Source organism: Orycteropus afer, unplaced genomic scaffold (assembly GCF_000298275.1).
Source record: "Orycteropus afer afer isolate SDZICR_OR568_19922 unplaced genomic scaffold, OryAfe1.0 scaffold00206, whole genome shotgun sequence".
Lineage (NCBI taxonomy): Eukaryota > Metazoa > Chordata > Mammalia > Tubulidentata > Orycteropodidae > Orycteropus > Orycteropus afer.
Genome location: NW_006921793.1, coordinates 5040262 through 5055165, shown reverse-complemented (window position 1 = coordinate 5055165; position 14904 = coordinate 5040262). Strand labels below are relative to the sequence as shown.

The window sequence follows — 14904 nt, the reverse complement described above, 5'->3', positions numbered from 1 at the left end:
GAGTCAGCCCTGACTCATAGCGACCCCTCCTTGGGTTTCCGAGGCAGTATCACTACGGAAGTAGGATTGCCCAACCATTAGAGAGATGCAAAGTTCAACAAGACAGAAAACAACAAATGCTGGTGAAGATGCTGAGAGATTGAGACTCACACACACTCTTGGTGGGACTGTCAAATGATACAACCGCTGTGGAAAGCAGTATGGCGATTCCTTAAAAAGTTTGGATTAGAAATACCATTTAACCCAGCCATTCCATTACTAGCTGTATATCCTAAAAAAGTGAGAGTCAGAACAAGAACAGATACATGCACACCCATGTTCATTGCAGCACTGTTTACAATAGCCAAAAGATGGAAACAACCTAGGTGCCCATCAATAGAAGAATGGATAACCAAACTATGATACATACATACAGTGGAATATTATCCAACCCTAAAGAATAATGTAGAATCTGCATAACATCACATAACATGGATGAACTTGGAGGACATTATGCTGAGTGAAATAAGTCAATCACAGAATGACAAATATTGTATTAGTCCATTATTGTAAAAAGTCAAGAAAAGATTTCTATATGGAAGGAAATTTTCTTTGTTGGTTACCAGGGGTAGGAGGGGAGGAGAGGAAACACTGTTAGACAGGTAGAGACAATTATTACTTTGGGTGAAGAGAAGACCAGTGTACCAAATGTGAGTGATCAACACAGTGGCACAGAGGAAGAGGAAGACATAGAGAAGGTGCATGGGAGGCACAGACAACAAAGGTGAACCCTTTTGCATGAACAGTACTGTGTTGTCAGTGAAGGCAAATGAGGATATACAGATGGATAGATGGATGGACTGACTGCACTATTAGATATGCCTATGCAGGGGGGGAAATGTGCCTAAGACCATGTTTAGGGTTGGCAGACAATGTTTATACAAGTGTATTGGTATGTTCTGTAAGAATTCCCAGGTATATAGTAGAGCTGACAAGGGACAAGGTTGTAGTCACTTCTTGGCCACAGCCAGCTCCTCAGAGGGAGTGAATAGTTGGACCTGTGGGCTCAGGACCATAGTCTCAGGAGACATCAAGTTCAATTGACATAACATACTACACGGGAGCTCTGGTACCATAGTGCCTAAGGCACTTGACTGCTAACCAGAAAGCTGGCGGTTCAAACCCACCAGCCACTCCTTGGAAGGAAGGTTGGGCAATCTACTTCCGTAGTGATACTGCCTCGGCAAGCCAAGGAGGGGTCGCTATGAGTTGGTTCCAACTCGATGGCACATAACAACAACAACAACATACTACACAAAACATTGTTCCACCTCCTATTTTGGCAAGTAGTGACTGGGATCTTAAAACCTTGCAGAAGGCCATCTAGATGCAATGATGGGTCTCTCCTTGTCCAGAGCAAAGAAGAGTGAAGAAAACCAAAGACGCATGGAAACAATTAGTCCAAGCGATTGGTACACCATGCAATCCTCAGCCTATATGACTATGAGACCAGAAGAACTAGACAGTGCTCAGCTACCACTGTCAACCACTTGGAGGGAGATCTGTGTAGAAGGTCCTGGATAGAGTGGGAGAACAATGTGGAACAAAACTCAAAATCATTTAAAAAAAAAAAGAGGAGGGGACCAGGTTTGCTGGTCTGATAGAGCTTGATAGAACCCCTGAGACTATGGCCCCTAGCTGCCGTTCAGGTCTAGAATTGAACCTACTCCTGTGGCTTCCAGCCAAACAAAAGACAGGCATATGAGCTGAACGTTTACATTAGGTAGATATACTCCTTGGAGAGAACAATCATGGGAAAATAGAAGCGCTGTGTTTGCACAGGGAAACAGCTCAAGGAACAGGAGTGCATGGAGGCAAGGATACAGTGAAGAGATAACTATGGGGAGATAGTGGGAAGGGAGCTGTTACATTGTGGGAAAATGCAAACAATGTTATGAGACAAAGTATATGTGAGCTGTTGTATGAAAAGTGAATTTTCTCTGTAAACTTTTACCCAAATCACAATAAAAAAAATTTATCAGGCATATCAGTTGAGCATTTACCTGAGATAGGTACACTCCTTGGAGAGAACAAGCATGGGAAAAAGAAGGGCTCAGGCACGGGGAGACAGCTTAGGGGGTAGGAGGGCATGGAGAGATGGACACAGGGAAGAGGTAACTATCAGGAGGAAGTGGGAGGGGAGCTGTTGCATTGTACTAAATTGTGGTCAATGTCATGAGACAAAGTGTATGTGAACTGCTGTATGGAAAGTGTATTTGCTCTGTAAATTTTCACCCAAATCACAATTTAAAAAAAAAAAAAAAGGAACATTTCCAGATCCTCAGGAGTTTCCCTCATGCTCGAGCTTTCCAATCATAACACCCCCAGAAGTAACCACTACTCTGACTTCCATAACTATAGATTAATTTTGTGTAATTTTGAAATTCATATCAATAGAATCATACAGATTATATAAAAAAAAAAAATTATGGCCTTGGAAACCCTATGGGGGGCACTTCTAACCTGTCCTACAAGGTCATTATGAATCAGAATTGACTTTACAGTGGTCAGTTTGGTTTTTGGTAATACCTTTCTAAACATTTATGAGTTTGTATTGATATGTTGAAATCAATTTTAACATTACATTGTTTTTACTTGATTTTTTTAAATTTATGTCTTTTCTCTTGGGAGCTCTGGTAGCATAGTGGCTAAGGCACTCGACTGCTAACCAGAAGGCTGGCGGTTCAAACCCATCAGCCACTCCTCAGAAGGAAGATGGGGCAATCTACTTCTGTAGTGATACTGCCTCAGAAAGCCAAGGAGGGGTCGCTATGAGTCGGGTCTGACTCGATGGCACATAACCACAACAACAACATCTTTTCTCTTACACCAATAATGGTCACTTTCTTTATCTTATAATATGAAGAAAATGATTTTAAAATAATGTTTAAAGATCTGGTAGCTGGGGCTTAGGAAGAAATGAAGTGAAAATCACACTGCGAAGAAGTAGCATGACAGCAATGTACGCCCATGTCTTTCTGATTCCATTTGCAAAGCTCTTAATAACCAGAAGAAACTATTCTTATTGTTTGAGCCCTAAAGCCATCATATGTGTTTTTGACTCATCCTCTGACAAATTCAAAATGCCTCCTCTACCCTGCAAAGGATACATTGTGTGGCAAGATATATTCTTAGGTTTTAATGGCTGCATCTCTCCACATAAAATGAAACTTACTACTCATTATGTGAAAAGATTACAGCCTGTCTCCCAGTGCTTTTTATTTTTAGGGAAGTGGGTATTTGCATTGCAGTCAGTGGCAACAGGCATTCATTCCAGCCTGGGTGGACTTGTCATTAATTGGTTTTATAACCTTTCTTTAGTTTCTCAGTGTGGAGATGTTGCCAGGAGTGAGGCTCACGTGGATGCTCTCCCTCCCTGCTCTCTTTGCATGACGCCCATCTCTATTTATATTTGCAGGTACCTGTTTGCTCTGCAGGTGAAGCAGGACTTGGCTCAAGGCAGGCTGACGTGTAATGATACCAGTGCCGCTCTTTTGATCTCACACATTGTACAATGTAAGTTCTGTTGGCTTCCTTTAGAAATCATGTTGGAAATAGCACAGAGATCTGATTGATGGAAAAAAAATCACATCCACACAAAACAGTAATAATGATGTTGTGTTACTTTGGCACAGATGCCTGTGGGTGCAAGAGAAAACAATGCTCTGAATTTCATTTAATATTCCTAACTGCCTACGGCATTTGACTGCTAATCAGAAGGCTGACAGTTCAAACCCACCAGCCACTCCTTGGAAGGGATACTGGGCAGTCTACTTCTGTAGAGATACCACCTCAGAAATCCAAGGAGAGGTTGTTGAGTTGGAACCAACTCAACAGCAGTGATTTTGGTTTTTGGTGTCTCCCAAGCATTAACCCATGCATCCTGGCTTTTGTCTATTTTATTCAAGGTTTACTAGGCAATTGTTGGTATTCCATTTTCAAAGGAGAAATTTGGGTGGACAGTGGCAAAATGGACCAGACTTGTACTTTGCTATTAATGTTCATCATTTAATATGGCACATTAGTCCTATGACATAGAACTACCTCATTTTGCTTTCTGCTCTCTAAGTTTCAGTAAACACATGAAGCCTGACTGAATGCTCATTATGCTGGAAGCTAAATATTTGAACTTATCTTAATCTAGTCATAGAATAAATTAGATTGTCCTCATTCCAGGTATTACTAAGGCATATCAGATGACAACCTACCTGAGCATTTCCCCCCCAACTAAGGGAGAAATTACTTTAAATGGAATATACACATTAAGTTTTTTTGAAAAAATAATTATGTATGTAGAGTAAGATCAATGTGTACAAGCACTGCTATAAGAAGGGGAAAAATATATTGCACCATCATACATCTTTTTAATCGCCATTGTATGCAAAGTAGTATCATATAATTGTCCTCATCACATTCTGTTAACTGACCAGTTAGTAAGATTCCCAAAGGGTGTTCCAAGAAGTGTCACCCCCAGTAGTCAACAGATTGCCTTAGTTTGATGGAAGGAGATATTGCTAAGAAAGTGTTTATCACATTTTTTTGTACATGAACACTATTAAATGTTTATTAAGGAGCTCTGGTGACATAGTTCCTAAGGTATTTGACTGCTAACCAGAAGGCTGGTGATTCAAACCCACTAGCCACTCCTTAGAAGGAAGACTGGGCAATCTACTTCCGTAGAGATGCTGCCTCGGAAACCTAAGGAGGGGTCACTATAGGTCAAATCGACTCGACGGCAGTGAGTTTGGTTTTTTGGCTTTTTTAAGAATAGCAAATAGATGCTTTCTTATCACTTTGAGAAAGTCATGTATAAAAGAAAGACCAAAAAAAAGTATCTTTTATTAAACCTTAGTGTTTTCTTACACTACACACAGTAGAGTAGTTCGTAATGATTCTCATGGCAACCTCATAAGATCAGTATTATTGTTGTTCCCATTTTACAAATGAGGATACTATGCACAGTACATTCACATAATGTTTGCCTTTCCTATGTTTGATCTTCCCTCTTCCTAAACTGATAGAAAGGAAGAGGGCTTAGAATTAGACAAACTTAGTTTGGTTGATCTAGCAGGTGGCTAGGAGCTCTGGTGGTATTTAGGGCTTAACACATTCAGCTGCTAACCAAAAGATCAGCAGTTTGAACCTACCACCGGTTCCGTGACAAAAAGATGAGACATATAGATTTGCTTCCCTATAGATTTACAGCCTTGGAAGCCCTATGGGGCAGTTTTACTCTGTCCTATATGGTCACTATGAGTTGTAATTGATGTAATAGTAGTGGGTTGGATTTGGTTTGGTTTTGGTGGCTAACCTTTCCTGGGAACTATGTTTCTTTTGGAACATTAGAGTAATAGAATCTTTTATGTAAAACTGTGAAAAGTAAATGATTGCATAAATACCCAATATATGTTAGGTGTTCACTAAACATTACTGTGTTAGACTGGGTTCTCTAGAGAAACAAAACCAGTAAAGTTTATATAGAGAGAGAAAGAGAAATTTGTCTTAGGAGAATGGCTCACACTTATAGAAGCTGGCAAGTCCCAAGTTCTTGGATCAAACGTCAAGCTGGAGGCTTTTCCCGACTCACGCAGCTCCAGGGGCTGAGGAGCTCAAGGTTGGCAGGCAGTATATTGGCTGTTGACTCCAACGAATGATGAATCCAGGCCTAATGGTGGGTTGTTCGCTCATGGACAGTTGTAGGCAGCACAACAGAATCCCGCTCCACAGAAGAGTGTCTCTTTTCCCAGATCTCCATAAACATACTGGAAGCAGGCCAGGGAAACTTCCTTTCAACAGATTGGCTGCTCAAAACATCAGATCCCATCATGGGAATAACCACATCACAACTGCTTAAACCACACAGAATTGTGGTCCAGCCAAGTTGACACACAGCTCCAGCTATCACAGTTACTCTCCATTCTGTATCCCCAGTCACCCTCTCTTTCCAGACAGTGGAATATTTCACACCGAGGCTTCTTTGCTGAAATAGTACAGGCAGTTCCCCAGTTACAAATGTCTGACATATGTACATCCCACCTCTGTAAAGCCTATTATATTAGTCATTCAAGGTACATACAGTGGTTGGTTTGTAATGACAAATGGATACAACTTTGTGACACACATCACACCATTATTATTATTACTGTATTGCTATGTTAAAGATGTTTTAGTGTAACTAGAAGTGTTTTTATGCATAGGAGATTATATTATATACTAAGACAAACATTTCACTAGCTGACATTAGATACAAACTATACCTAACTATCCTGATTTAATAAAAATTTGACTTTAACAACGGATTTAGGAATGGAACTTGTTCATAATCCAGGGATTGTTTGTACCTTCATAAAAGGTCTGTAACCCTGGGCTTTTGGTAAGAAGAGGAGAAATATACCTTTCTAGCATATTCCTGATGCCATTTAGTTTTGTGCCTCGTTTCCCCAAGTCTGTGGACACAGTGACTCTCACTCTCCTATACGGAAGTAGAGATCCACTGTTGTTATTTGCCATCGAGTCGGCCCCGACTCATAGTGACTCCCCCTTGGGTTTCCGAGGCAGTATCACTACGGAAGTAGGATTGCCCAACCTTCCTTCCGAGGAGTGGCTGGTGGGTTTGAACCGCCAGCCTTCTGGTTAGCAGTCAAGTGCCTTAGGCACTATGCTACCAGAGCTCCTAGAGATCCACTAGTACCCAGAAAATTATGTACTCTGCCTAATACCCCATTCTTCTCTCAGGCATCAATAAAGGACTTAGAATCCCCTAGAATATTGAGTTTTTTATACAAAATTAAATATATGGGTTCAGACATTTTCCTGCTATCTAACATAGTTTTTGACATAAGACACACTTTTTTTTTTTTTTTTAATTATTGTGATTTGGGTGAAAGTTACAGAGCAAATTCACTTTCCATACAGCAACTCATATACACTGTCTCATGACATTGACTGCAGTTTCCCACAGTGCAGCAGATCCCCTCCAATATCCTCCCCATAGCTACCTCTTCCCTGTGTCCTTTTCTCCCATACACTCCTGTCCACCCACCCACTCCCAGCTGTCTCCCTATGCATACACAGCCCTTCTATTCTCCCATGATTGTTCTATTCAAGGAGTGTATCTACCTAATGTAAATGTTCAGCTCATATGCCAGGTTTTTTTTTTGGCTGGAAGCCACAAATGTGGGTTCAATTCTAGACCTGAAGGGGAGCAAGGGGCCATAGTCTCAGTGGTTCTACCAGGCTCTATCAGACCAGCACAACTGGTCCCCCCCCTTTTTTTTTTTAATTTTGAGTTTTGTTCCACATTGTTCTCCCACTCTATAGGATCTCCTACATAGATCCCCCTCTGAGCGGTTGACAGTGGTAGCCATATACCATCTAGTTTTTCTGGTCTCATAGTCATATAGGCTGAGGATCGCATGGTGTACCAGTCCCTTGGACAAATTGTTTCCATGCTTCTTTGGTTTTCTTCATTCCTCTTTGCTCTGGACAAGGAGCAACCCATTGTTGCATCTAAATGGCCACTTGCAAACTTTTAAGATCCCAGTCACTACTCACCAAAGTAGGATGTGAAACAATGTTTTTGTGTAGTATATTATGCCAATTGAGCTGGATGTCCCCTGCGACCATAGTTGCGAGCCCACAGGTCCACCTACTTGCTTCTTCTGGGTAGCTGGCTGTGGCCAAGAAGTGGCTACACCTTGTCCCTTGTCAGCTCTACTACATACTTGGAAATTCTTACAGAACATACTAATTCACTTGTAGAAATATTGTCTGCGAACCCTATACATAGTCTTGGGCACATCCCCCCCTGCATAGACATACCTAACAGTTGAGCCTGTCCATCCATCTGTCTACCCATATATCCATGTTTGCCTTCATTGACAACCCAGGACTACTCATGCAAAAGGGTTCATATGTCTTGTCTGTACCTCCCATGCACCTCTCTATGTCTTCCTCTTCCTCAATTCCTCTTTGTTGATCACTCGCAGTTGGTATATTACCGTTATCTTCACCCAAAGCAATACTTGTCTCTACCTATCTAACAGTGTTCCCTCTCCTCCTTTACCACCCCTGGTAACCAACAAAGAAAATTTCCTTCCGTATAGAAACCTTTTCTTGACTTTTTACAAGAATAGACTAATACAATATTTGTCCTTCTGTGATTGACTTTTTTCACTTAGTATAATGTCCTCCAAGTTCATCCATGTTATGTGGTATTTTGCAGATTCTACATTATTCTTTAGGGTTGCATAGTATCCCATTATGTGTATGTACCATAGCTTGGTTATCCATTCTTCTGTTGATGAAGACCTAGGTTGTTTCCATTTTTGGCTATTGTAAATAGTGCTGCAATGAACATGGGTGTGCATATATCTGTTCTTGTCCTGGCTCTCACTTCATTTGGATGTATACCTAGTAATGGAATGGCTGCGTCAAATGGTATATCTAATTCCAGCTTTTTAAGGAATCACCATACTGCTTTCCACAGCAGTTGCATCATTTGACAGACCCACCAGCAGTGTGTGAGAGTCCCATCTTTCCACATCCTCACCAGCATTTATTATTTTCTGTCTTGTTGAACTTTGCTATTAGTGCTGGGGCAAGGTGGTATTTCATTGTTGTTTTGATTTGCATCTCTCTAATAGCTAATGATCATGAGCATTTCTTCATATGTTTGTTGGCTTCCTGAATATCCTCTTTGGTGAAGTGTCTATTCGTGTCTTCTGACCATTTTTAGTTAGATCATTTGTCTTTTTGTTTTTGAGGTGTTGGAATTTTCTGTAAATTCTAGAGATAAGTCCCTTTTCAGATATGTCATTGCCGACTATTTTTTCTCAATCTCTTGGTTCTCTTTTGACTCTTTTTGAGAAGTCTTTGGAAGCACATAAAAAATTTAATTTTTAGAAGGTACCATTCATCTATCTAATTTCTCTTCTGCTGTTTGTTTATTTTAGGTTATGCTTCATAGTCTGTTTATGCCATATAGTAAGGCCCCTAAATTTGCTCTAGATTTTCCTTGAGGAACTTTATAGTTTTAGGTTTCACATTTAAGTCTTTGATCCATCTGGAGATAGTTTTTGAAGATACAGAACTTTTTATAATCCTCTTGTGTTATCTGTAAATCCCCATTTCTGCATTTTTTTCTTCATGTCCTTAAGCATCCCGTGTATTTAGTCAGAAGAGAAGGAATTTCACAGAATCCTCTACGAAGAGCATGTTGGTTTAAATTATTGGAAATTATTTACGTCATTGACAAGCTATGAGAGGTCAATTCATTTCCCTTTTGCAGAAGCTTTTCCAATGCTGATTGTAAATTATTTCTAGTAAGCTGTATGTTTATCTCACCTGTACCTATAGACACAATCTGAGATCCTTTCTTTCCCTCTTCTCTTACATTTAAATTTGAAGACTCTTTCAGATGTTCTGTATTTTCTTTTTTCCTTTGCTCTCCATCACTGGCCTTATATATCTCCTGGAACATTCAAACTCTAATTTATTATGAATAAACTGAATGGAAGTTGTCAATGAAGAGAGCAATCAAACACTAGATAGCACTTATGTGAAAATACCACATAGGTAGCTTGGAGAGGTGGCAGGGGATACAGTTATATAGGTGGTTGTGTCTCCACTGTGAGAATTATACATGACAAAAGGGTTTGCCTAAGCATGTCTTCATGAGAAATACAGTTCATTTACTGAAATCACAGGATTTTTTTTCTTTTCTCCTTAATTTTGATCCTGAGTATATTTAGTATATGCATCCAGTAATATGGGAGCTCTGGTGGCATAGTGTCTGAGGCATTTGACTGTGAACCAGAAGGTTGGCGTTTCAAGCCCACCAACTACTCCTCAGAAGGAAGCTTGGCTGATCTACTTCTGTAGAGATACTGCCTCAGAAACCCAGGGACAGGTCACTATGAGTCGAATCAACTTGACGGCAGTGAGTTTGTGGGTTTTTTTTTTTTTTTTGGAATATGACACATGTGGCATAAAACATTAAAAAATAATTAAGTCACATTTTAAATATACACTAGCCCTCAAACTCTCCAAAAATAAGGAGAAGCCTATTTCCATATTTCAAAGGAGAGAACACACAGGGAGAGAATGAGTTTCATAGTCTTATATTGTTACTACATTTTTTGTTTCCTTTCTCCAAGTTGGTAGGTGTCTACCCTCTAGTTAGTAGTTTACTCTCCCTTCCCTACCTACCCCTGATAACCATCAAAAAAAAATTTTTTTTTTTTCTGTGAAACCATTTTCTTTACTTTTTACAACAGGGGTCTCATACAATATTTGTCCTCCTGTGATTGACTTATTTCACTCAGCATAATGGCCTCTAAGTTCATCCAAGTTATGAGGTATTTTGGAGATTCATCATTGTTCTTTAATGTTGCATAGTATTCCGTTGTGTATAGGTATCATAGTTTGTTGATCCATTCTTCCATTGATGGACATTTAGGTTGTTTCTATCTTTTTGCTTTTCCAAATAGTGCTACAACGAACATGGGTGTGCACATATCTGTTCATGTCATGGCTCTTATTTCTCTAGGATATATTCCTATTAGTGGAATTCCTGGATCATATGGTATTTCTATTTCCAGATTTTTAAGGAAGTGCCATACCATTTTCCACAGTGGTTGCAATATTTTACAGTTCTACCAGCAGCGTATGAGGGTTCTAGTCTGTCCACACCCTCACCAACATTTATGGTTTTCTGTTTCTTTGAACTTTATTATTAGTGCTGGGGTGAGATAATATCCCATGATTGTTTTGATTTGCATTTATCTAATGGCTAATAATCATGAACATTTCTTCATGTATTTGTTAGCTGCCTGAATGTCGTCTTTGGTGAAGTATCTGTTCATGTCCTCTGCTCATTTTTTAATTGCATTATTTGACTTGTTAAGGTTTTGAAGTCTTCCATAAATTTTAGAGATCAGCCCCCTGTCTGATATGTTGTGGCCAAAATTTCTTTTCCCAGTTTTTGGGTTCTCTTTTTACTCTTGGTTAAATCTTTTGATGTGCATAAGTGTCTCATTTTCAGGAAGTCTTAGTTACCTAGTTTATCTTCGGATGTTTGTGCATTTTTTATTATATTCAGTAGTGTATTTGTGCCCTGAACTGGGGTACCTAAATTTGTCACTGTTTTTTCTCTGGTGGATCAAGTCTTTGATCCATCTTGAGTTAGTCTTTGTATATGGTGTGAGATATGAGTCCTGTTTCATTTTTCTGCAAATGGATATCCAGTTTTGCCAGCACCATTTATTAAAGTGACTATCTCTTCCCCCATTTAATGAGTTGTGGTCCTTTTCAAAGATCGGTTGTCCATAGGTGGATGGATTTACTTCTCAATTCTGTTCCATTGGTCTATGTGTCTGTCATTGTACCAGTACCAAGCTGTTTTCATTACCATGGCTGTAGAGTATGTTTTAAGATTGGGAAATATGAAGCCTCATACTTTGTCCTTTTTCTTTAGTGTTGGTGGTGGTGGTGTTATGTGCTTTCGAATCGGACCTGACTCATAGCGACCCCTCCTTGGGTTTCCAAGGTAGTATCACTATGGAAGTAGATTGCCCCATCTTCCTTCTGAGGAGTGGCTGGTGGGTTTGAACTGCCAGCCTTCTGGTTAGCAGTCAAGTGCCTTAGGCACTATGCTACTAGAGCTCCCTTACTTATCCAGGTTCTTTAACCTTTCCTTACAAAGCTAGTTTTTCCATCTCTTTAAAGAAAATTGATGGAATCTGGATCAGGATTGCATTATATCTGTAGATTGCTTTGGGTAGTATTGATATTTTCACAATGTTAAGTCTTCCTATCCATGAGCAAGGTATAGTCTTCCAGTTATAGAGGTCTCTTTTGGTTTCTTGTAATAGTGTTTTGTAGTTTTCTTTGTATTGGTCTTTTGTGTCTCTGGCTAGATTTATTCCTACGTACTTAATCTTTTGTGTGGTAATTATAAATGGTATTGCTTTCCTGATTTCCTTTTCAGAGTTCTGTTCATTAGTGTAAAGAATGTCGTTACATTTTAAGAGGGCAATGAAAGGCAAGTGATTCAGAAGAAAAGAGAATTATGAGCATATTAATCCTACCACAGAAAGAAAAGTATTAAAATTCTTAACTCATTTGTATTGAATTTTGGAAAAGAATAGGTTATAAAATCCAAATGAGTTACAAAGTCCAAACTAAAAGCTTAAGAATATATAGAACTTAAATGTTTTCCCCATATACTTTCTTGGGGCTAGATGGAAAGAATTGCAGCAAAGTCAGGTGCCCAGTGACACTGGGGCCCTGTGACCAAGGTGGTCCCTCATTTCTGCACCATTTTCTGTGATGGAGAGTAGCAATTTTACTCTTTTAGAAGGGAGAAATTAGTTTGGAAGCCAAGAGAGTTAGGAACTATGTTATTGATCTGTCATAGCAAGAGGAAACTTGGTGAGTGGTTCTTTAGTGGCCCAGGTATTGCTAGTTGAGTTGTCACTGTTTTGTGCAGAACAGATATTCTCAGTGGGTGTGATTTATGGCACCACAGCAACATATAGGCCATATCCTGCATGGTGACTGGAGGTCTGTCACCCAAAATATGACAAACTGCTTCAAGTGATGAAAATGAAAGGTAGGTTTCATAGCAACCACTCAGTTACTTTAATCAAAACAGCTCCAGCAGCTGGTCAATAGCTCTGTTTCTTATTAAGCTTGTTACACAAAATATATGATAGAAAGAAAAAAATATGCTCTCTCATATTGTAATTGGTATAAACTGAGCTGGACTGAGTGTTGTTAAGCTAAGGTACAATTATTATGTTAAAGCTCTATCCTTGAAATTTCTAGATTAAAGCACTTTGGGACTATGTTGAGGTTACATGAGGAAGAAAAACATCACATTTCTTGTATATGAACAATACATAGGAACTTTCAATTTGATCAGCCATTTCTGACAATCAAAAAGCAAACACCAAACTCTGCCATTGGATTGATTCTAACTTATAGCAACCACCTATGGGTTTCTGAGGCAGTAAATGTTTACAGAAGTAGATTGCCCAGTCTTTCTTCTGCAGAGTGGCTGGTGGGTTTGAACCACCAACCTGCTGGTTAGCAGTCAAATGCCTTAGGCACTGTGCCACCCGAGCTCTTTATTTCTGAAAATAGGAGTACAAAAAATTTAATAAGCTTCCTAACCTCTTTTTTTTTTTTTTTTCACTAAATGGTACAGAATCTGTATTTGATGTAATACCTATTATATATAAGAATTTTAAAAGTTGATTTTGTAGAATCCTGAAACTATGACTTGGTTAGAAGTCAAAAGGTAGTAACCAATATGTGTAGAATTTGCTGCTGAGAATCAAAGTCATCCAGAGTTGAACGGGGAGGAAGAATCAAACCAGGAACATAGACAGTAAGGATGGATGATTCCGGAGTTGTTTATCTATAAGAAAGAGTGGAAACTGTCTTCTTATGTTGCCACGATTGCTAAATATGTCCTCGCATCCAAACTTTCTAACTTCTAGCACTTCGGATATTTCCCACTAGTTGGAATCAACTCGTGTTGTCAGCCAGCTCCCAGTTTGCTAGCTGGGTAATACTCCACTGGGGGACATAACAAATTGTGAAGTGCTAACCAAATGTGATCTTTTTTTTTTCTTTGTGTGTGTGTGTTTCATAGCTGAGATTGGGGATTTTGATGAAGCATTGGACAGAGAACACTTAGCAAAAAATAAGTACATACCTCAGCAAGATGCACTAGAAGACAAAATTGTGGAATTTCACCATAACCACATGTAAGTGTCAATTATTGTTTTACGTTCCTTTGAGCTGTTTCTCTGTGCCCTCCCAGCATATGGAGGTACATACACACACATGTTCATACATGCACTTATAGTAATAACACTCATGTGCCACATAACATCCGTTTGGGGAATGTACAGTTGCACGTGTCCTATAATGTTAAAATAGAGTTCAGAAATCCCAATAGGAAAATGGGATGTAGCCAACACAACAGATCCCTGCACACACCTGTATCTCATGTCTCTTCCGTACAAAGTGGTTGTGCTGCCACACGTATAATGGTATAGTACATATATAAAGTATAATACCTATTTCTTGAGAGTCATAACAATGTACTTTATTGTACTTTCTTTGTAAAAAGTTTACCGTATAACAGTGTCTGCTTCAACTCATAAGCAGCAGCATCCAGTTCATCTACCACGCATCTCCTAAGGGTTGTTATGTTATCTCTCTATTTAATTTTCTTTCCCAAATATTACCATAAAGTACATCATGGCTCCCAAACTGAGCAAAACCAGTGCTGGCGATAGCAGCAGCAAAATGCAAAGAAGTATCAATTTGGAAATGAAACAAAGGTTATTAAAGAATGCAAAGGTGGAAAATCAGCAAATGCTATTGCTTGTGATTTAGGCATGTTGCACTCAACAGTCACAATGATCCTTAAAAACAAAGAAAAACATTCTCCAAGTTGGTAAAGGATTGGCTCCACTGAAGGATACAAAGCTAATAGAAATGTGAGAGGGACCTGTATCAGCTATGGAGAAATTGATAATGATATGGACTGAGGACCAAACAGAAAAATGAATTCCTCCCATCATGTTGATGATCACTGCTAGAGGACAAAGCCTGTTTGAGATGCTAAAAGAAAAAGTAGAAGCAGACTAATGATGTGTATTCACACAACGTCCAAATCACATAATGTTCTATCAGAACATGTTGTAAATGTATTGCATTGGGCAGATCTGCTGCAAAAGACCTCTTTTTTTTTTTTTTTTTTCTTTTTTTATTAGGATTTGGGTGAAGATTTACAGAGTAAACTCACTTTTCATACAGCAGTTCACATATACTTTGTCTCATGTCATT

The 14904-nt window shown here is 39.2% G+C and overlaps 1 protein-coding gene across 1 annotated transcript in view; it reads left to right on the top strand.

Moving 5' to 3' along the window:
- The window catches only part of FARP1 (FERM, ARH/RhoGEF and pleckstrin domain protein 1), a 402545-nt gene that overhangs the window by 263759 nt on the left and 123882 nt on the right, over nt 1-14904 (top strand). Inside the window, exons 5-6 of the mRNA XM_042781959.1 lie at nt 3458-3555; nt 13700-13814. Of these exons, the coding sequence (XP_042637893.1) occupies nt 3458-3555; nt 13700-13814 (213 nt within the window). The remainder of the gene's footprint in view (nt 1-3457; nt 3556-13699; nt 13815-14904) is intronic.